At 42.4% G+C, this 23,157-nt stretch overlaps 2 protein-coding genes across 2 annotated transcripts in view; one reads left to right on the plus strand and one right to left on the minus strand.

Moving 5' to 3' along the window:
* Positions 1-129: 129 nt before the first annotated feature.
* On the plus strand, positions 130-19,893 carry tecpr1a (tectonin beta-propeller repeat containing 1a). The gene is made up of 24 exons (XM_008301919.1): positions 130-211; positions 3,418-3,657; positions 4,257-4,439; positions 4,552-4,674; positions 4,767-4,886; positions 5,390-5,564; positions 5,660-5,760; positions 7,049-7,150; positions 7,260-7,408; positions 8,337-8,926; positions 9,170-9,315; positions 9,411-9,566; positions 10,302-10,451; positions 11,141-11,298; positions 11,403-11,633; positions 12,093-12,189; positions 12,385-12,464; positions 13,686-13,742; positions 14,246-14,420; positions 15,541-15,676; positions 15,837-15,929; positions 16,087-16,193; positions 17,264-17,383; positions 17,998-19,893. The coding sequence occupies exons 2-24, from the start codon at positions 3,433-3,435 to the stop codon at positions 18,136-18,138; spliced, it is 3,615 nt and encodes a 1,204-aa protein (XP_008300141.1). The 5' UTR covers positions 130-211; positions 3,418-3,432; the 3' UTR covers positions 18,139-19,893.
* The window catches only part of bhlha15 (basic helix-loop-helix family, member a15), an 8,684-nt gene continuing 5,182 nt past the window's right edge, over positions 19,656-23,157 (minus strand). The window contains exon 2 of the mRNA XM_008301917.1: positions 19,656-21,174. Within this exon, the coding sequence (XP_008300139.1) occupies positions 20,535-21,107 (573 nt within the window). The 5' untranslated portion in view covers positions 21,108-21,174 and the 3' untranslated portion in view covers positions 19,656-20,534. The remainder of the gene's footprint in view (positions 21,175-23,157) is intronic.

The raw sequence follows: 23,157 nt of genomic DNA on the forward strand, positions 1-23,157 counted from the left end.
CACAAACACCTGCTGCCGCCGGAGCAGCCAATGGGAGCGCAGAACGAGCAGCAGCACTTCCTGGTTCACACAGCTCTCAGATTATGATGTGAATGTCAGCTTCCAGCGACCACATTATGATTTAGGCTGCTTCCACTCGCTTCCAGCCGCTGCATGAGCCGTGGTGTCGTCCCTCCTGCGCCGACGGACGCTTTATGAGAGGAAGCTCGAGGTTTGTGTGAACTCTGTTAATTTGCTATTTGTAGAGAGCTAAGCCTGTAAGCTGCACCAAAACTGAGCCGAGTGTTGTCGTTGAAGCCTAAAGCTGGTTTTACTGGACTGGCCATGTTTGTTTGGAGCATTAAAGCTTATATTCCAGCCCTCCCTGTCATTCACAACCCACTGCATATTGTCCATTAATGCTAATTTGACAGTGCTAATGTGCAGCTACGTGCCTTATGACACAAACGTCACGTAGAAACAAACAAGCTGCTGGTTATGTTGTAGTAGCGTCGTTGTTGTGGCGACTCTCAAGCTGTATGTGGGCCTTTGTGGTATATATTTTCATTGTTGTCATCAATATGTACAGTATAGTGTGTGTGTGAGTGACAGAGGATACGCCTTTCAGCAGCAGCAGAGTCCCTGCTGGCTGCTCCATAGATGCTGTGTAATGGAGACCACTTCAACAGTCTGGTGTGTTTACTGTCACTTCACATGTAAACACACAGCAGGCCGGAGGAAAAGAAATAAAAAAAAAATTCAAAAGACAATATGTCCAGGAAGTAGAATGTGGGTCAGTGGGCTCGTGGCATTATTTGGGGTCAAACCTTAGAAATGGAACAAAAGAGTGGTTTAAACAAACAGTCATCAAGCATCATAGTCACTCCTCTGCTCTGCTGTAAGGAGACTTTTTAACCCTTATATGCTTGTTTTCTAGGGCTGAACAATTCATTGATTATGAACGAAAATCACAATTTGAATCAGTGCAAATATCAAATCACAAAGGCTGCGAAAACTATTTTTTCTGTTTAGGAATGCAAATAAATAACTATAATGTGACATCTCAATCAAGAAATAATAATGTGCTTTAAGCTGTACTATTTTTTCAGTTTTTCATAATTATATTTTAGCATAAACAAATATTATTTCGGTAAAGAGCTCCTACATACTGGTGTATTAACCATTACAGAAACATAAGAGATGATTTTGGTAATTACAGTCGTCCTCAAATTTATTCATACCGTTCCATTAAAGAAAAGGCAAAATTCACAATAAAATAACTAGAAACTGAAAAAGTAATAATAAATAAAAATTTGCTAAATTATAATTTAGTGAAATAAGACATTGCTTTTGAATTGTGGTATAAAAGAATTTTTTTGAAAAATAAATTAAAAACTGTCCCAGAAATATTGGAGCACTTTGCTGGTAGGCAGTGGCCAACATCTAAATACCTGTCGACAGGTGCAGAAGTCTGATTGAGAGTTATAGAAAACACCTGATTGCAGTGATTGGCTCAAAGGATTGTTCAACTAAATACTAGTGTATGGGTCCCATCATGCTTGTTTGCTTGTTTTTGTTTGTTTTTTAAAAATATTTCTGTTGAACCACAATTCAAAAGCAATGTCATGATTTTCATTAAATTTAATTTATTATTATTTTTGTCAATGTCAAGTTATTTCAGTGACAGCGTTTTTTTTCCTTCTTTAATGGGAGGGTATGAATACATTTGAGGACGACTGTACCAATGCTATTCATTTAGGGCAGCTGTGTTGTAAACTTTACATTGGGTGGTCTAATAAATTTGTTAAGCACTGTGCATTATGTAGCGCAACTTTTTTAACTTGATTGAGAATGTGCATTACTTAGATGCTGCCCCTAAACTCTAATGGAATCACCTGCCTATTTCAATGTAAGAGGCTACCTATACAAAGCTCTCCTTCTTTTCTTATTAGAATTATTTACATTCTTATTATTGTAACACAGCCACAGCTTTTATGATAATTGTTCTATTGTTCTACATGTTTGTCATATCTTTTAAGTTATCATCCTTATATTAAAATATAGAGCAGTTAGCATCTTGATGGTGTCATATTCTGTCTGATACATACTAAACATTAAACTGAAGTGAAACCATTTATATAGATATTGCAGATCAAATGACATTATCTGTCCAAAACATTGGGTAATTTCCGCAGATCGTTCCGCCCTTGTTATTTTTGCCACATTGAGATATACAGATGCAAACTGCGACTTACTGCTGCACTGTAGGTTTTGTGGGTTTTGCTACTCATCACAGGTTGAGCTTTGGTGTGAACACTGAGACGAGTACATCGCATGGGAGCCAAATACTTCATTTCCTGTGCTCTGATCAAATTCACATGCATCTATACTGCTGTGTCTATAAGTGTCTCCAACTAATGTTTTGTTTGTTTGTTTGTTTGTTTGTTAAGTTGTATTTTTTATTGTGTTGTTTTTGTACAATTCTACCAAAACTACATGGCAAGTCTAAAATGTACCATCTAAAATATACATAGTGTAGCAGTGCATATATAGTAAAACAGTTTCGAATAAATCAGAGATGGTCAAGCAGAAGACTCCTGAAAATTAAATAAATAAATAAATAAAATATCCCATCTCTATTGTTCACAAAATTATTAGTGCAGTCTGTTTTGTTGTTTTTCTTCCTCTGGCTTTCTCTACACAGACTTTCTACCATCTGATCCATGTAGGCTGAATTAGGACTCGTATCAAACTAACACAAATCTCCAAAATCGTTCTGTACATGCTGCTGTGCAAATTCAATCCTAGGTGTCTTATTCCTTGAACGTAGGAACGATTTCCAGCTCATCACTCTCCCACTGTACCCAGACAAATCGATCCTGTTTGGAATGAGTTGTCAACCCCCTCGTATCTGCTGAGTGGCTCGTTTGCTGTCTTTCTGCTCCTTCTGTTCTGAGTCGCAACTCCTCCTTTATTTTCTAACCTTGTGACAAACTGTGTGGGACGGAAGACTGAGTTTTATGCTGATCAGACAAACGGCATAAAAACAAATTCTGTCTGACCTTTCGCCAGAGCCCACTTCACTTTCTTTTGCCATTTTTGTTTTTAACGAACCGGTTCTGAGGTAGTTTATGATGGATGAGGTCAGTCATGTTCGCAAAGCTGCTCTGAGCAAAGTAACCACAGGTGCAGTTCCTCACATTAAATTACACAATTCACATTGGAGGGTTATATTCATGCTTTTTCAAGTGACAGTCTGAAGAAAATATTGGTTTGTGTGATAAATGTTTGTTTGTTTTTAACCTTGACTGCAAGGTCAGTTACGCATCAGTTACGTACGAGAATGAGTCGATGATACCTGATGTTTTCATGCATTGTGGAAGAATACATTGTGATTTCAAGGCCACATGATCAACATTCACCCACTGTCGTCCTCAGGTCTCAGGTGCAGCCATGCCTGTCTCCCTGCTGTGGGCCGTGGATGTGTATGGGCGGGTCTACAGCCTGTCCACGGGGGGACAGCAGTGGGAGCAGTGCCGCGATGCCCAGATGGAGTTCAAGCGGGTGACAGCGGCTCAGCAGTGCTGCTGGGGCATCGCCTGCGACAACAACATCTACCTGAACGTCCACGCGTCTGACCTCCCTGTCCGCTACCAGGAGGAGACCTACGAGAATCAAGTGGGTCTCCAATCACAGAGTTTACTCCTTTGGAAAAGAAAGTCGTGTTTTCATTTTCAGTGATTAAAGAGTAACCGAGGAGGCCACAGTAGATTTTCTTTTCCGTTTTCGTAATGCACAAGTAAAACTGAAAATTCAAGTTCCCTATTGAGTGATTAAGAAAGTAAGTGCAACATCCTCATACAACAGTGTCCAACTTCCCCTTTTGCTGACTTCAGCTATCGGTCAGCTGTGCACCGTGACACTCAAGCATTAGAAGCATGTGAGGCTAGTTTCAGTCAGAACAACCCCACAAATACAGTGAAAGAAACTGTATGTGGAACTGAAATGGCCGAAAAACACACGCTTCATTAATCTCCTCGAGCATGAGTGCAGCTGTTGAGACCTTCAAGGACTTTGTCACGCAGCTGTGTCAGATTTTGTGCGCTAGGTCAGTGATCTTGTGACTTTCTCCCCAGTGGACATTCCACCAAAAGTGCTGAAAATTATTTAAGTAAATTTGGGAGGAGAAGAAATTAGATTGGTGTCCCTTAGGCAAAATGGTACATGATGATGTTGTCTGTGCTGTAAGATGAATGCTCCGTCTGTCTTTCTGTCAGAGGTGGAATCCGGTTGATGGTTTCTCGGAGCGTTTGCTGCCAAGCGACCGCTGGCAGTGGAGCGACGTCACGGGTCTGCAACACCAACCTCTGGACGGCTTTCAGCTTCCCTCCGGCAGCTGGGAGTGGGAGGGCGACTGGTACGTGGATGAAAACTTCGAGGGAGAGCCCACAGAAAAAGGGGTGAGAGTTTGAAGTTGTTTTTGCCCTTGCATCCCCCCCCGTTACCCCAGCATCAGTTTCTGTCCTTTCAAATCCTGCTTTGTATTAATTATTCAGGTGTTTGTGTCTGCAGGGATGGAGCTATGCCATCGATTTCCCCGCCACCTACACCAAAGACAAGAAGTGGAACTCCTGTGTCCGTCGCAGGCGATGGCTCCGCTACAGGAGATACAAAGCCATGGACACCTGGGCCAAGGTGGGGGTTACACTGTGCTCTATGCATGTAGTGTGAATGCAGGTTTTTTACTTTGTTCACCTGCGTCTCTCTCTTCCTTTGTGCTCTGACAGATCCCCTCACAGCAGACCGCTCTACCAGATCCTTTCAGTGACATCAGCTGTGGAGGCTGGGAGATCAGTGAGGAGCCCAGGGGCCGGCTGTCGCTGTGGGCAGTGTCCCTGCAGGGCAAGGTAAAGCTTACACACACACATACACACACACATACACACACATGCACACACATGCACACAAACACACACACACACACACTCACACATGCAACACCCTGGCAACACGCACCTTTGTCCAGGTATCCATGGTAATGTACTTCAAGTCTTTGTTAACTTGTAATTTGCACAAATTACGCCAGTGTGGGAAGAACTGCTTTGTACTGTCCTTCTGCACAGTGTTTCACACACTTTTTCTTGTTTTTGCCTCTTCAAAATAACAATGGTATTTCCAGTCGATGCAAAATCATTTGTTCTATTCAGCTTTTGTGGACATATAGCTTATAAAACCTGCCCTTTTTTGTAAACTGTTACCTTTGATAACTCTGTCTAATGTACTGTATCTGTCTGATCGAATGCATGTTAAGATTTTGTGTAATAACAAATATGCAGCGGTTTAATGTGTGTGTTGCTTTCGGTTTTGCTGTCACTCTTGATTATTTTACTCTCCTTTTCTCTCCATTCAGGTGTGGTTCAGGGAGGGAATCTATCACCACAATCCCGAGGGTTCCTCATGGGAGGATGTGCTTCTCCCAGGGGAGGTAGTCCAGATCAGTTGTGGCCCAGGTGACCTGGTGTGGGCCGTGCTGTGGGAGGGGCAGCTCATTGTCAGGGAGGGAATCAGCCGAGACTGCCCCAAAGGTACACAGAGTACTCACTGTTAGCAGGAGAAGGATGTAGTGTGTGTGTGACTGTGTTTATTTTCTCTATTGAGAATAATATATCCTGCCCTGCAGGCAGCTCCTGGGCAGTGGTGGAGTCTCCGAGCCCTGATGTGGGAGCTATACATGTAGCTGTGGGAATCAACGTTGTCTGGGCTGTGACCAAGGACAACAAAGTAAGAAAATGTCAGATGCTTGGAGCCAATGATGGTAATACAGCTGCAAGTATGTAAAAGAAGTTAAATCTGTCTATTTATCTCTTGAAAATTCAGCAGAGAAACCAAAGTTTAAACAGTCCAGACAGGTTCACAGTGTCCAGCAGAGCTGTACACAGTTAGTTTCCTCTGGATTCAATAGCCAAGCTGTTATACAGATGATGGGAAAAATAAAATAATTTTTGCTCACACACCTGTCAGAGCACACCACAGCCACCAAACAGCAGCTGCCACAGCCTGCTATGTGGGACGTTTAGGGAGCATCAATAAACTGTAGCATCTATCGATAAGAAAATGTTCAGCAAGTCATATGTTTTACCTTTAACCAGGTGGGAGGTGCAACAAAATGAGAAAGTGGGTCATAGTGGTGCTACCAGTGAAAGAGTTAGTCTGGAGCCCTGAATAGTGATTTTTTCACTATTTATGTTGTGTGTTTTGAGTTTGTACAGATCCTGTAAATATTGATGAAAGGCAGAACAGTTGCATTTGTGCCTGATGTTACTCTTATTCTAATTTCTGATTTAAAAAAAAAAAAAGGTCATTTGCAGACTGCGCCGCCCCACAAAAAACTTTCACCAGCCGCCACTGTAATAAAGTGCTACAGCCCTGTGGCTAAGAAAATAGTGAGTGGTGCAGCTTAAAGTGTTATACTCTCGGCTGAGTATTGTATCGGTCTTATGGGATTGACTAAATTCACTGACACCATTTACTTAATAAAGGAAACTGCCTCAGCAAAGACAAGCAGACATCTACAGCAAACTATGGCTAAATTGGTAATAGGGCTGTAGTCGACCACAGAAAGTCTCGGTCGACTGAAGTCGTACCTATTTTTTGACCAGTTTGTTATCTGCTGTTTTACTAAACTGGCCGTAGTGCACTGAATGCACTCTACCTCCAAGCCTTATTACCTTATATGAGTTGTAGAGAAATATACAAAGCTCGTATTTGTGGCGTATTAACTTGTCTTGACTTTATTTTATCCTGAAACAATTAAAAGTCTGAGCTGACCAGTGTGTACCTGCCCATTATCATATGATTTCCAAAAATAGAACTACATCACCTGTAGAATTTCCAATAGAATTTGGTCAGATGAGACCATATTGACCAACAAATCGATTATTTAACTCTGTCACGATAGCCCTAAATTATGTTAACCATAGTATTTTGTTGATGCGTCCATTGAAGGGATCAAACCCATGACCTCTTTAGATAAAAGTTAGTCTCTCAGTCTACTCTCCTTCTTTACCAGGTGTGGTTCAGGCGCGGCGTGAACTCTCACAACCCCTGCGGCTCCGGCTGGATCAGCATGGTTGGAGAAATGATCACCATGAACGTGGGACTGAACGACCAGGTGATTTCTGGCTACACGATGAAACCGTCCAAGCATTACATTGTTTTTAATATTACATGTTGGCAAGTCAAGTAAAAGGGTTTTCTGAAAGTCTTGCTGTTGTGTGTAGGTGTGGGCTATCAGCTGCGAGGACCGAGCTGTATACTTCAGACAGGGTGTGACCTCCAGTGAACTGAGTGGGAAAACTTGGAAGGCTATCACCGTTCCCCGAGACGGAGACCGATCCCACTCCAGCGCCAGCGCCAACAGCCTGCAGAGGTGGATAGGCCTCAGTGGACACACACTCACGCACAATTCAGTTGATTACACATATTGGCTTTCACTAAAAATACAGGCATGTAGTTAAATGCAGTACAGTGCTGCCCATTTATTATCATACCCTTGGTCAAGGATGGAGTTATGACTATATCCGGGATATTCCAGTAAGCGGGCTTCAATTGCAACAACAGAGCACTAAGAAAATTGTGTCTGTGTGATGGAAAACGGGGGTTTATACGTAAAGCCGATATGGGAATGTTTTCACAAGATTAAAGGGACAGTTTCTTTGAAGATCAAGAAATGTTTTTTCAAATGGAGCTTTATGGTTTTGCTTCAGTGAAATTTCACCTTTGTCGGTACGAAAAGCCCCCCCATTGATAAAAGTTACTTCCTTTAATCAGAGAGTAAACAGAGGATTAACTTATTGTGATTATCTAGCTGAGCAGTTCAGTTATGAGTGACGACATGCTCTGCAACAATGCGATTCTCTCTGATGTGCCCTAATTAATGTCAGTGTGTGAATAACTCAGTGAAGCCGATCTCAGGTGAGCAGGTAATTGACAAACAAACTAACACGTTGCCTTCCACGGCTGAGCAGGGTGTGATAATCTGCCACGCATGACCGACACTCGGCCCATGAGCCATGACGATCAGCCGACCATGACTTTAAACGGGCAAAAGTTATTCCTGGAATCAGTTTTGGGGAATTTTGTTATGATTAAAACCAGGATTATGGCGTTATTCTATGACAATAAGCAGGCTGTTTTACTGTAGGTTATATAGGAAATGATTCGGGATTTCGATATTTTACGATTACAAATGGAATATTCTATAAAGCGGTATGACATTAAGTGGGCAGCACTGTATTAAAATGTTTTCTGGCATGATACTAATAAATCCAGTTCTTCTCTGTGTCCTCTTTTCACAGCGCTGGATGTTATTTCTGTGGTGAAGTGCGGGCTCAGTCAGTAGCCAGCGATGTGGAATCAGACGCAGAGAAAGCATCTGCAGATGGAGCCGGCTGCCACGTCACCTCCACTTCCCCAGAGTCACTCGCTGAAGCCCCCACAGACTCATCCAACCCTCCCAAACCCCGCATCCCCAAGGTCACCAGCGACAGCTTCATCTCTGAACTCGTCTCCGATCGAGAACCGGGAAAGAGCTCCAGAGATATTGGATCAGCTACTCCTGCCGTCCCCGAAGAGGAGAGCATCCCCGGAGAAGGAGCGCTCAAAGCCCCCTGTGCTACTTCAGCTCTTTCCCCGAGTCAGTCTGGAGGTCCTCCTGATCCACAGTGGAGCAACGTGGATCTGGAGGAGGCACAGCAGGCCCAGACTGTAGCAGTGCAGGACTCAGCTGACACCTGCAGCCTGTCGTCGGTGGCCACATACACCCTGGCCATGGACGACCCATATGGGGCAGATGAGCACCCTCTGTGGGCATGGGTCAGTGGAGGAGGTTGCTCTGTGGACAGTCACTCCCAGCTCAACTGGTTTAACTGCTCTATGAACACATCATGTGAGTTGAATGAAGTAGCTCACCAGTAATTGAGTGAGCTGTTGTGATTTTTCAGCCTTAGATCAGTACTTTAAATAATATTGACTGTTCTGAAGCTAAAAGAGAAATCTGACTACCGTTAAATTATTTAATGACACCTGAATTTAGAGTAACGATCACTGTGACCTCTTTGTCAGGGTTATTGCTGCTTCATTTTATTTCTATGCTTGTTAGTAACAGATTTTTCTTTCTTTCATCATCCAGCTTTGGTCTCATCAGTCCAGTCCATGAGTCTGTCAGTCAGCCCAGCCCAGACGGCAGCTTGGCGGAAACAAATCTTTGAGCAGCTCAGTGAAAGGACCAAGAGAGAGATGGATAATTTCAGACATTATGAACAAGCCATAGAACAGGTACATGAAGCGCAGGAGCACTGATGACTTGTCCAATGTTTTATCCCTTAATATGATCAATCCTTCCTTTACTGCAACATTGGTTTCCATTGCAGTCTGTGTGGGTGAAGAAGGGAACCATGCAGTGGTGGAGAGACTGGAAGCCACACAAGTGGATAGATGTTCACTTTGCCTTGGAGCAGTTCTCAGGACCAGATGGCAACAAGGACGGCATCCTGTTCATCTATTACAACTATTACGAGGAGAAGAAGGTGAGAAAGAGCTGTACAGGCTTTCGTATTTGTGAAGTATTGATAGATGGATAAATGTTTGACTTTATACGTCTCTCGAGGGACATTAAATCATCTCAGCAGCCAAATACAATAAAATATTATAAATGTCAAGAGGGATGAATGGCAAAAAGAGTAGTCAGTGGATAAGTGGGGATATTGGCAGGTAGTCTGATATAAATAAGATATAGATGAAGGCATAAAGTACTAAAAAAGTTCCACTACAGTCAGTATTGTGGTGTGTGAAGAGTGAGGGGATAACAGGAATACATTAAACGTATGTCTCAGTTAAAAGCTGTCCTGATGTAAGAAATAAATACAAATCTTACATGAACGATGTGCCCTTCTTCAAGTTCTAGTGCACTATTACTTTTTTTTAATGGACTTAAAAACAGTTGTTGTGAAATGTGCAGAAGTTTGTGAACTGCAGAGCCAGTACTTGGTAACCCTTTAGATTTCTATTCTTGATTTTGGAATTTAAATCCATGCTTCAAGTTATTTGTAGGCTGCGTAGCATGTCAGAGATGACACTGTAATGCCATTCAACAAACTTTAGCTTGCATTTCTTTAGTTTTTCAGATTTTGCTGAATTGATTCTTCTCTCTGTCGGTGCTGTGTTTCCTGTGTTACCGACAGAATATCTGCATATATTTAAACCTTTTTTTTTTTTTTGCTTTCTATCTTCTTTTTACCTCTTTCCTCCTCACTGTGCTTCAGTACCTGCACGCCTTCATCAACGAGGTGACCATCCTGGTTCCAGTGCTAAATGACTCCAAACACACTTTTGCCATCTACACTCCTGAGCGGACCAAACAGAGGTGGCCAATCAGACTGGCGGCTGCCACAGAGCTGGAAATGCACGACTGGGTGGGTATGGAAAGAAAACCACAATGTCACAATGGGAGCTGTATTTGTGTTAATTATCACCATATTCCCAAAGTGCACCCGGACTCATCTGGTGTGAGAAACTCTGAACTCATCATGCATGAAGTGTGTATTGTGCAAACTTCATAGTTATTGTGGTCTCACAGTGGAGACTTTCTGTAGAAACTCTCCACACACTTCTGGCCTTTTCTGCACTTGCACAAAAATAGGATTTATTATAAGGAAGCTTTGTATGCAAGGACCTTCACCAGGCTGTGAAGAGGAATAAAACAGTGGATGAATCAATTCTTCATAACAGTTTTGATTTGTAGAAGCAGACAATTTTACACAGAAAAGGATTTTAGCAGCAAGTAGGACCATCTGAAGAAATCACCAATGTTGAATTGAAATTGTAATAACATTTTTTTTCCACAAATACGTCTTCTTCTTCTCGTATCGATCAAAACGAAACAAGAAAAGATCAATTTTAGAGGCGAGAGAAACAACATGGTTTACTGTCTTTTATTTTTGTTCTGCCTGTTGAAATGCCCACAGGATTTGTAGACGCATTTTACTGTTTCTACCATTTATCTTTTATCGCCCTCTTTCTGCTGCTTCTAATGGCTTCTCATTTGTCTCTCCCTCCCTTTCTGACTCCTTCTGTCTGCCTTCACCTCCCTCCCGCTCTCCAGCTGGCACTGTTGAGCGTGTCGTGCTGTGACTCCAGGGCGATCCAGGGTCCTCCCTCCAAACAGGCCATCTGGTCCATCACCTGTAAAGGGGACATATTTATCAGCGAGCCCTCACCTGGCCTAGAAGCCATGCCTTACCCGACACCCTGTGACCAAATGTGAGAATAACAGACACATCACTAGACTGCTAGAAGAGGAACATGACGGCAAACTTCTGATTGATGAGGATGTAAATAACATGAGTTTCCCTTCTTTTGTGCAGGTTCTGGCGGCAGATTGGAGGCCACCTGCGTATGGTGGAGTGTAACAGCGTCGGGATAGTGTGGGGGATCGGCTATGACCACACAGCATGGGTCTATACAGGGGGGTACGGAGGAGGCTTCTTCCAAGGATTGGCCAGCAGCACAGATAACATTTACACTCAGACGGACGTCAAGAGCGTCTACATCTATGAGAACCAGAGGTGGAACCCCGTCACCGGCTACACCAACAGGTATCAGTTCAGAGTTGTTCTCTTCTGCTTGGTATTCATGAAACACATTTTCGTCGGTAGAAATGATTGCCTGAATGTTTGCAATAATTTGTTTTGTAACATAATTGCTAGTGTTTAGAAATATCCAGGCTAATGACAGGCTCAGGGATAATTTTGTTATCTGTGTAGATGCTGGGGAATCTAAAGTGGAAGATTTTCACATTTAGTGGCTTCTCATGAAAATAAATCGTGACAGACACTGTGTTTGACGTTACTTGCTTTTGCAAAAGCAGTAATAATATATTTCATTTTTTTCTCTACTCATTTAAACCTCGACTATTACACTACAACACAGCAGTAAAAAACAAACATTACCAGTAACTTTAGCTGGAGGCCATGTTGTTTAATTGTTTTATGTGTTTTATTTGAAGAGTTGAATCTTTTATGACTTAACAACAACTTGTTTTTTCTTTGTTTTAGAGGTCTACCAACAGACCGCTACATGTGGAGCGATGCGTCGGGACTACATGAGTGCACAAAAACAAATACGAAACCTCCGTCCCCTCACTGGACATGGGTGAGCAGAGCTACACACACTGTGGAAGATGCCTTGTGGTGATCTGAAACCAGTTCTGTGGTGCATTGGTTAACCACTGTCCTTCCATTCTGATCTTTAGTTTGAAAACTACAAGTATTGGTTCCTGGATTATCACAGACAAAATGTGTTGCTAAAAATGCAGCTGCTTTCACTTCCCATCTGTGCTGTTTCCAGGTGTCGGAGTGGGCTATCGACTACAGTGTCTCTGGAGGGACAGACAGAGAAGGATGGCAATTTGCAGCTGATTTTCCAGCGTAGGTTTGATTTGCTTTTCCTCAGACCCACCTGAGGGTTGTACTACAAAGCAAGTTTGACATAGCCAGGCTTTCTTTGTGTAAGTCGGCTCTACAAAAACCAAAACCCCAGTCAGAGATAACAGGCATCAGGAAGGTGGTTATCAAAAGTCTTTGTCATCTCAGACTTTCTGCTTCAAACTTTGTGCCCATTCACATAAAAGGGGGTGTTTAACGCATCACGTGACTCTTCTTCTCCACAAAATTAAACAATCGTGTGTAGCTGCTTCAGTCAACAGTTTCTTATAATGGGGAACAATGAGTAAATTAGTACACAATTAGTAAACATCCATCCATCCATTATCTATACACCGCTTAATCCTCACTAGGGTCGCGGGGAGGGGCTGGAGCCTATCCCAGCCGACTTAGGGCGAAGGCAGGGGACACCCTGGACAGGTCGCCAGTCTATCCAATTAGTAAACATGCACAATATATTTGTTTTGTCAACCAATGCAGCAGATTATTTCTGACTGACAGCTGCACATTAAAGCTGGTAAACTTCATATATTTAAACATGATCTTGTATTGAAGTGCATTTAGATCTGACACTATTTTTGGTCAAATCAAAATAAATTAATGTTACTGACTGAATATTCTCTGTAACAAATACCAGTAGAATAATCCATTTTCATCAGCTACAGTAGCAGCAATGTAAACAGACTTGACAGCAAATCAAAGCCAAACATAACGACAAATGTATGTGATTTCTGCATCACCAACTAAATACATGTAGGTTCCCATGCATACAGTATGTGATACTGTAACTACACAGCTTCATTCAGTGATATTAGTAACGTACAACTCAGCATGTTTGCAGATAAAACACATTCCCTCAGCTGACAATCTGTATCACTCATAAATAATCATCAGAAAACTATTTGGTTAAAGGCAGGTGTTTCTTCAAGCCGATTTAAATCCTAAACTATGAACATAACCTGCTCCCAACCAGGCAAGCTTCAGAGCATCCGTTACCATAGAGTTCTATCAAGGTAAAAAGAGAGCCACCTCCATGACACTGAAAACTCTGACTTTAGGCTCAACTTACCTCGCTAACCCACTGATCTCACTTTGTAGTTCATCCTTCTGCTGTGTCACTTGGTTCAAGTTGTTCTCATAATTATGACCTTCGTTTATTTCCTTTCCTGTTATTCATTCTTTCACTCCCCCTGTGTCTCCATGCAGGTCATATCATGGCTATAAAACGATGAAGGACTTTGTGCGTCGCAGGCGATGGGCCAGGTACTATAAAAAGCATCACTGACTTTTTAGTCTCTGCAATATTTGTTCAGTGGGAACACGGTGGTCTGAAAGCGGATGGTACACTTGACATTTGTAATGTTTGTATGTGGACACGTTCATTATGACGTCAACAGGGAAAGTAGAGTCTGATGGTAGTTGAACTTTTGTCAGTGAGGGAAAAATGTATATTTTGATTAGTAGAAACTGGATGTTCTGCACATTTTACAGCAAGATTTTAGCAAATTTTTACTCTGGATATTTATTGATCAATCACTAGGCAAAAATTCAAGAAATGTATTATATGCCAACAATGAATGGCATTAAATATGTGTGGATAATGTTGGTTTGTGGAATATCTGGTTAATTTAACGAGCAGATCTGGATCGGTTGAGGTCAACGCCGGATCTGGGTCATTTCTCAAACCTCGTACCGCAGCAGCATCTTTCACAGCAGATATTGTTATTAAGGACACATGTGAGCCTTGTGATTTTTCCTCCCTACAGGAAGTGTAAATTGACCACCACAGGACCTTGGCAAGAAATCCCACCCATCCCACTGAGTGATGTGACCATCTTGCCGTGCGCAGCTCAGAGCAGCGTGGACGTGGTTTCTGTGTGGGCGATAAGCAACAAGGGAGACGTGCTTTGCCGACTGGGAGTCACCGCACTGACACCTGCTGTGAGTCATTAATAATGGGCAGTTAGAAACACTATGAACTGGTTTAACTCCTTTCAGCGAGCCACCCATAAGCACTTCACGCTGAGTTTCCTATTCACAGAACAAATGTGCACGGAGTACAGAAACGCACATTGCATGCAACTGCTTGTTAGGACGACATGTGGGATATTTTATATTTAGTCCTGATGCAGGCTTTTCCAAAGAGCATATCATAAAGACTTAAAGATACAGTATCCAAACAGATAAACACACAATCTCTACCAGCGTCAATGTCATTTTTAGCATCTGCAGTTCCAAGGTTAGTTCAACAAAATGTCAAAAGGACAGATTATTAGTTTCATCTATAATCTCCCTCAAGTCTCTTGCTGTCTATGAAAGTGTTTTGTTCATGTATGTAAGGTCCTCACATTCATTCTGATTTAGAAGTGCAGAAGGACATCTTTTAGTTCTAAATGCTGCTGACATGTAGCTACACTAAATGAAAATATAAATGCAGCATGCAAAATAGTCTTATTTTCTGAATTGGAGAAAAAGTTAAAAATCTAATTTCTATCGTCTGGATTAGAAAAAGGGTTAAATTTAGACAGCAGTGCAATAAAAGTTTTGTTTAACTGTTCAGCTGGTGACAAATTCTTGACCACTGAGTTAATCCACACCCGAGTCTATGTGGCTTTAAAGGACAATGATCAGATAACGTGACCAACACACGGGCACTTATTTGACCAGTGACTATAAAAGGCCACCTTTAAATGCTTTGTTTAACTGACATGATGCCACAGATGACAAGAGAAACATGCCAACGGACTGTTGGCTGCTAGAAGCTGGCACATCAGTGATGGCTGTAGCCAGGAACTTAAACGTCTCAAACTCCGCCATTTATTGTCTAAAGAATCACGTTAGACAGCTCTGGATGGACGTCTCCAGCAACATGATCCCTTTTTGTCTATGTTAAAAAGACTGGACACAATGTAATAACACATTAAATGCTCTGATTTTTTTTTTCAGTATAAATATCTAACTATAAACTATAGAAAAGTATTTCCAATTCACTTTATCTGCAACAAAAACCCCTAAAGTAATGAGAGCTAATTGTTTTGACATCCTCCTGTTGTTCTTTCAGGGATCCTCATGGCTCCACGTGGGAACTGACCAGCCTTTCAAGTCCATCTCCATCGGGGCTGCCAGCCAGGTCTGGGCCATTGCCAGGGACGGCTCTGCCTTCTACAGGGGATCTGTTTCAGCACAGAGCCCTGCGGGTCAGTCGGAGGAACTGTTGTAGTCTGAACTACCCTGAATCAAAAACTTAAAACCTTACTTTGATTAAGAAAACAAAACATGTCAGCCTGTGGTGCTGCAGATAGGACATGATTTCTACCTCTGCAGTGTTACATGTGTGTGTTGTGTCTCCCTCTGCAGGAGACTGTTGGTATCACATCCCCTCTCCAGCCAAACAGAAGCTGAAGCAGGTGTCAGTTGGGAGGACATCAGTCTACACTGTAGATGAAAATGGTAAAGAAAACTCCCCTCGTGATTACAGCTTATGTTTATGAACACTGTAATTTTAATAGATACTTGATATAATCTCAAGTGAACATGGTTACTTTTGAGTGATTTTTTTGGTAGAATATCTCTGATCAGTGGCCTGATGTGACTGTTTCCTGTCTAGGTAACCTGTGGTACCGACAGGGTGTGACCCCCAGCTACCCTCAGGGCTCCACCTGGGAACACATCTCTAACAATGTGCGCAAAGTCTCTGTAGGGCCTCTGGACCAGGTGGGTACCAGGATATCAATACTGCCGTATCAATACTGTGGTTCGTTACCTTTTCAACTGTTTTTGTGGCGCTTGTTTTCTCCATTTTGTCAGATATGGGCATATAGGAGGTTTTTTTTTTTTTAAAGTGGAAGAAACTGTAATTTGGCCTCAGCCTGGGACAGTGTCAGGACTATGTCAGTCAATCATCAATGAATCAGACTGTGTTTGTGTAGTGCTTTTTATACAAATAGAATATAACAGAAAGTCCATTGTAGAGGTAAGAAAGAAAAAATCAATAAAAGCACCAGCCCTCAACCCTCTCACTGCCCTTTCCAATCTTAATCCCTCTATAAACATGATGTTATAAAAGAAGGCCTGAATAAAACGGGTGCTGAGGCTAACTGACTATTGTTGGGCTAACTAACAATGCTACGAGTAGAGGGATACCATTTTCCAATACCAATTTCCAGATTAGCTGTAGTACCTAGTTGCACCACCAGGTGGATCCTCTTACTGTTTTCTACTGTAGCAACCCAGTGAGGTGGTCACTCGGACTGAGAGCAGTTCTGTGTTGGGGGATAAGCTCGCAATGGGCCACCACGACAAAGTCTTCTGTGGCGCTCAAGGCCATCTGGCCAGAGTTTGTATATTTGAGACAAGCTAGGCTCGAGCAGGGCAGTCAGACTATTTCCAGATGTCACAGAACTGTCTTTGTGGCCCTTAAGTGACTACTGTAACAATACCAACACAGGATAAATGTTTACTGTAATTATTTTGTCACTAATTCATTATGTCTTGACAGCTAGCTCTCTCTTTACAACACCTACACCCGTAGTTAAAAACGGTTGATTAGCCAATGTCCCAATTCTTGGGATAAACTGGGGACACCCGTAAGCTCTACTAGGTAAACCCACTAGATTCAAACACTTCTTTATTCATACATGAGCATGCTGTGGACAGTTGATAGACTTTACTTCTCATAATCCAGCTTTAATGACTAATTGAACAAATACTTTTCAAATCTAATGTTTCCACACATACCACATTCTGGTTATAAACAATCCTTGCATGTTGTTGTGGGGTTGTAGGTGTGGATCATAGCAGACAAGGTGCAGGGCAGCCACAGTCTGAGCTGTGGGACTGTTTGCCATCGACTTGGAGTCCAACCCATGGAGCCCAAAGGACAGTCGTGGGACTATGGCATTGGGGTAAGAAACAAAACTGTATGGATGGTTTCATAAAGTTTAACCTTTATTTAGAGTCAGAAATTTATTACATTTATTTATTATTTATTACACATTTATTAAATAGCACCCATTCTTTTGAGCATAATAAAGGCACATTGTCAGCACAGATACTGACACATTGGTGATATTTAGAGTACGACAGTCTCCAACAGAACTGTTTGTACGTGTCTTTAACTTGCTAAATACAGTAAATATAGTGCAGTATTGTGTTCTAATTTGTTTGCAGTTGCAGGTGAAATGTTTATTTAACCCACATTAAAGCATTCAACAGTACAAACTGTACCTCTACTCACTGCCACTTTATATAACAGTCATTAGTTACTCTGTCTTTGAAATGAAAAATACTTTATTTATCCCAGAAGGGAAATTCAATTTGCAGTAAGCAGTAATTCACACATAAACAACATCCATGTGCAAATTAGATCAGATAACAACAACAAAAAGGTGGGGCTCACTTAAATGAGGAGAGGAGCTTAAATGAGTTTGTCTAGTGCTTAAACCAGACAGTAAATAGGTTTATACTTAAAAGAAACAGAAGCGACTGGAGCTAACTTCCCCTCCCCACTGACTTGTAGGGTGGATGGGACCACATCACAGTGAGAGGGAACTCCATAGAGCCGCCTCGCCTCCGTCTCCCCTCTCTAACGGACCCGTCTTCTCGGAGGCCTGTCCCCGTCAGGAACCCAGAGGTCAATGGCAACGCTGTAGGAAGTTAGACATTTGTATATGTACAAATGTAGCCATCCAAACCCAGATTACCTTTGTAGGAGTTTTTTTGTTTAAAACCACTTTTAACACTGAAGTAGCGGAAAGATTTTAGTCTTTACATCGCCTGAGCCAGTGTAACGGGACATTGTCACTTCTTGACAATCGGAGCCGAGAACTTAGATGCTAAGCTGATTTTGTCCCTCGGTGTCTAACTAACTGTCTTAGGCTCCTGACATCACTGTTTATCATGTGACTGAGCATTCGTCTCCTCAGTACGGGCATTTTGTGTGTAATTCTTTACTAGTGCTGTTTGTCTTCAACACTCAACTTGATGGTCTTAATGCTTTTTTTCCCCTAATTTATCAAGATGTGATGTTTCTGTTTTGTTTCTGATTCACGTGGTTTCTGTGTATACAACGCCACACCAGGTCCAGGTGTGATGTTTTATAATAGATAGTTTTTTTAAAATAATGACACAATTAGTGTACTTGAACCATAGTTGAATAGCTGCTAAAGTATCAGCTCCAGGGCTGGTATCATCCAAAATTAAAATTATGTTCCATCTTAGCCTGTAGGGAAACAGGTCAGTACATAACAGCAGAGTTGAGGCTGATTAATGTTAATATAGAGTGAAAACATGGATGAAACAGGCAGGAACAATGTTTCATCCATGTTTCCTTAGCAGCTGCTTGTGTCTGCTGATCTGACACACCGCTGTTTAACTGTAGACAACTTTTTAAAGCCAGGATTTGGGTTTATTGCATGCAACTAGCTTGCCAACCTGTGTGGTGGAAACTTAATGTGAAACTGAGTTTGGATGGGCAAGAGGAAACCACCATACCCAAGGGTGAGATATTCATACTGTAAAAACAAGACATACACTGTAAAACACGCTTCCATCTGTTCTAATGAGCCAAATTAACAACTGAGACACAAACGTTTTTGTGTGGAAAATAGATTAACTTTGTGATTCTAAAGAAAACATCTCGGTTTACCCATTCACTTCAAGGAGCCAGGGTGTAGTCCCTGTAACAAGACCTGCACCGACTTATTTCACTTGTGGTGGTTGCTTCTTGCCTTGTACAAACACTGGACTTGTGTTTTATAAAGACTCTCATATTATTTTCTAAAACTACATGTACGTATGTGTATATATAATGTTGTTGTCATGGAACATGTGCAATTGTTAGCGTTGTAAATAAGGGAAAAGCGTGGAAACTTGAACTGTAATTACTTGTTAAAGTCTTGTGGTTGAACTGTTAAAACTAAACCTTCCTCTTTCTCAGGAGAGTGTTTGCATTTGCATGCCGTCTACTTCCTGATGGTGGGAGAATGACTGAGCATTAAGAAATTTAAAAAAAAATAACACTATTTTTGTTATGAAGCTGTAAGATATTGGTGTTACACAGGTAGTATGGTGGTTGTTGTAATGGTACTATAGAAAGAAGGGAAAATGTGTGGACAAAGAGCAATTAATTGAAAGAAGTTCAGTTTTTCATGACTACTAAAACACACATTGATGAACTGGGATCATTTCAGGCATTCATTTATTTTATTGGCAGCTTATATAGCGTCTAAATCTGTGGAAACATTTGTAAATGTTGAAAGTGTACAGAGATCTGTCTGTATGATCTGTGAATAACGAGCACCACTCCATGTTACTGTAGTGTGCGACACATCGGTGCTGTGTGGTCCATTTGTGCATGGTCAAAAAAACAAAAACCAAAACAGTCGTGTCAATAAATAAATGTGTTTATTGATAACAACTTCTCCTTTTGTTTTTCACTAAAAATTTTCTGCCTCAAGACACACACACACACACACACACAAAAGCAAATAACATACACAGCTATGGGAGGAGAGTAAACCGTGTTCTCACATTGGTTGTAAATGATCATCATGAGCAAACACGCTGTCTTGCGATGTCATTTTAATGTTCCGTCCTGCTGCTCGTCTCTGGTTGTGACAGTTATGACTAGAGGCTACGCTCAGCAGGTTTCTCAACAGAAAACACATGAGAAGATCACACGATAACACAAAAGAGAACAAGTCCCTTCCCCGGCTTATAAACCATGACAAATAAAAAGAGAGCGGCAAAAGATGAGCCCTTCTTCTCTGAGTCTTTTTCACTTTTCATTACGGTTCCGCTGTCCAAGCTGCAGTCTTTGTGAATGGTCCTCAGATCTCTCCATGTTTTGCATGACGTTCTAGACAGTGCACCTCTTGCTATGTTCATAAGTTTATCGTATATGATCTGGAACAGCATCCAGTTCCTACACCGCTGAACACATCCCAGAGCACTGTAGGAAATGGATATTGTTTGTGGTTACATCCATCCTCAGGCCTGTCACGACCGTCCTCCTGGTGGCTCCCCTGGTCTCCAAACCACCTCGCAGTCCTACTGCTAGCTGTGCTGGCCTAAGCTCTGCATGTGGGTCAGGTACTGGGTGAGGCCTTCCTCCCCCTCCTCCTCCAGGTGCTGCTGGTAGCACTGGAGCAGCTTGGCTGCGCTGGCCTCCGAAGGGACCCCACCGGCGGGCAGGCAGGCCCCCGACATGTCCAGGATGATAGTGGTCAAAGCTTTGATGTAATTCTTAGCCAGCGTCAGTGTCTCGATCTTGGACAGCTTCTTGTCAGTCTTGACGTGCGGGATGGCCTCGCGCAACGCTTGGAAGGCGTTGTTGAGTTTGTGCATGCGCTGGCGTTCCCGCTCGTTGCTCTCCAGCCGCCGGACGCTGCGTTCTTTGGTGCTGGAGCCGTACTGTCTGCGCCGCCGGCCTCCTCCCACTCCTCCTCCTTTTCGCTTCCCATCGCCGCTCCTCAGAGAGCCCCTCCAGGAGCCACCGATGCGAACCGAGGCCTCCGAGCCCTCCTGCTCGCTGGAGCCTGGTTCCGCTTCTGTGTCCGGCTCCAGTTCTGGATCCGGGTCCGACCAGGTCCTCCTTGATGGTTTCACAGCCTTCCCTTTGGACTTCATCCTGCTGCCTCCCTTCACCTTTCTCTCTCTTTCTCTGATGGTTTAGATGTCAGGGCTTTTAACGATCCTGGAAGAAGAGAGAGGAATGTCAAGGGAAAGAAGCTGGACTTGGGTTAAAGTGGCATTTTTAAAGCTGTTTCCCCTCAGCCTCTCTCCAATTCAAACAGCTTTGCATCCTGTTGTATCTAATCGGCCTCTTGCAGTGTGAAAACTCCATGATGTTGGTCTGGTAATCTACGCCTCTCTTATCCCTACAGGTCTGAGATAATGCCCATTTCAAGGTTACACTCACAAAAACAGAGCGACCGGCCAGCTCACAGCAGCCACAAGTGACTAATTTACCCCCAGAGCCTTCACTTTTACCAGCAAATGAGCTGTCTTCACATTTTTAACTATTTTATCAGCACTTTAACTTACTTAAGTGTATTTTTTTTTTATGTTTAATTGTTTTAGTTGTGGATTCACCTCTTCAAACCACATTTTTAAATATTCTAGCAGTAAAATACACATGATAAAGCTGGTTTACACAGATCAGTAAAACCTCTCCATCGCATCCCCTCTTTAGTTTCCAGCCTCCGTTTAATCACTCCATCGAGATGAACAGTAAAAAATTCAAATTCACTCACTGCACACATGAGTTTAAAATGAAATAAAACAGCGCGGAGTGGACTTCAGAAAACGCCTTACCTTGGAAGTTAAAGTAAAATTTTTTGCTCCTCCTTTTGTGCTCACACCACGCAGCCGGTCATTATAAGCGCCATAAAGTCAATTAAAGAGCAGCGGAGAGAAGCAGCAGAGCGTCGCCGTGCAGCGCAGACACACGCACATAACCGTCACATGTGAACTACCTGCAGCTGACTGATGGACACGTCGCGCTGCTCAGCCAATCAGAGAGCCAGCCCGCAGCCTGCAGCTCTGCCCTCAGGCTGCTGCTGCTGCTGCTGCTGCTGCAGCTACACACACCTCACTGCTACTGCTGCAGCATGTTGGTTTGTTTGTGCAAAAAGTGCCTAAAAAAAAAAGTATAGTGACTGAAAGAAAAGTAGTCATTCCCTTTGGAAGTTTTCCACTTTAACCCTATTCAGGACTTTTGGGGTGTTTTGGACCCCAGGCCATTTGGTTCAGGTGACAGGTATTGGTTTTTGTTTTTGAAGATTTTTATTTATTTATTAATACAAAAAGAGGGACATTTGTCATGCATTTGGAACCAAAAATACATCAACTTATCAGAACATGCATTTAGCATAGTATAAAAGTCTATAATGAATACCAACACATATTTTGCACATATTCTTTCTTGGCCTTCTACGTATGGCAACATGAAAGTCCTGAATAGGGTTAATTGCTTTTCAACTTTGGAAAGTGGACAACAGCATTTTACTTTACTCTTTCATGTCAAAGTAGAAACAGATTTCTACCAAGGCTACGTTCAGACTGCAGGACTTAATGCTCAGTTCAGATTTTTTGTGAATCCGATTTTCGTTCACATTTCCAATTAAACTGCAACTTGATTGTGATTTCCTGTGTGAACTTCAAAGTGTCCCACATGCGCAGAAGAGGACACAACGACGTCACACGCAGTGAGCATGCTCAGTGTTTGCAGAAGTAAGCGTGGTTGTTAATGGTGGAGGGTATCTTGCGATTTCCGCCTACTCGAATGCAGAATAGTGACGTTTGTCTTGTATCAATGACCTGTGACCTGGCCATTCAGACAGAAGTCGCATGGCAAAATATCAGATACTTGTCGGATTTAGGACCACATGGCCAAGTGGCCTGGGTTGGATTTGAAAAAATCGGATCTGTGTTGCTCAGACTGTCATGAAAATATCAGATGCAGGTCGCATAGGGACAAAAAAATCGGATTTGGGTCACTTTAGCCTGCTGTCTGAACGTAGTCTTAGTAATGTCTCCTCATTCAGAGTCAACAGATTGGACTCATTGTGTTTAAATGCAAACTCCTTTCTAAGTACACTTCTTGACTTAACGATTGTGGCGAGGTTACACAATGGATAGAAGAATAAGGAAGCTGTGCCAGTATCTAAAAAAAACA

Source organism: Stegastes partitus, unplaced genomic scaffold (genome assembly GCF_000690725.1).
Source record: "Stegastes partitus isolate 25-593 unplaced genomic scaffold, Stegastes_partitus-1.0.2 Scaffold1732, whole genome shotgun sequence".
NCBI classification, from domain to species: domain Eukaryota; kingdom Metazoa; phylum Chordata; class Actinopteri; family Pomacentridae; genus Stegastes; species Stegastes partitus.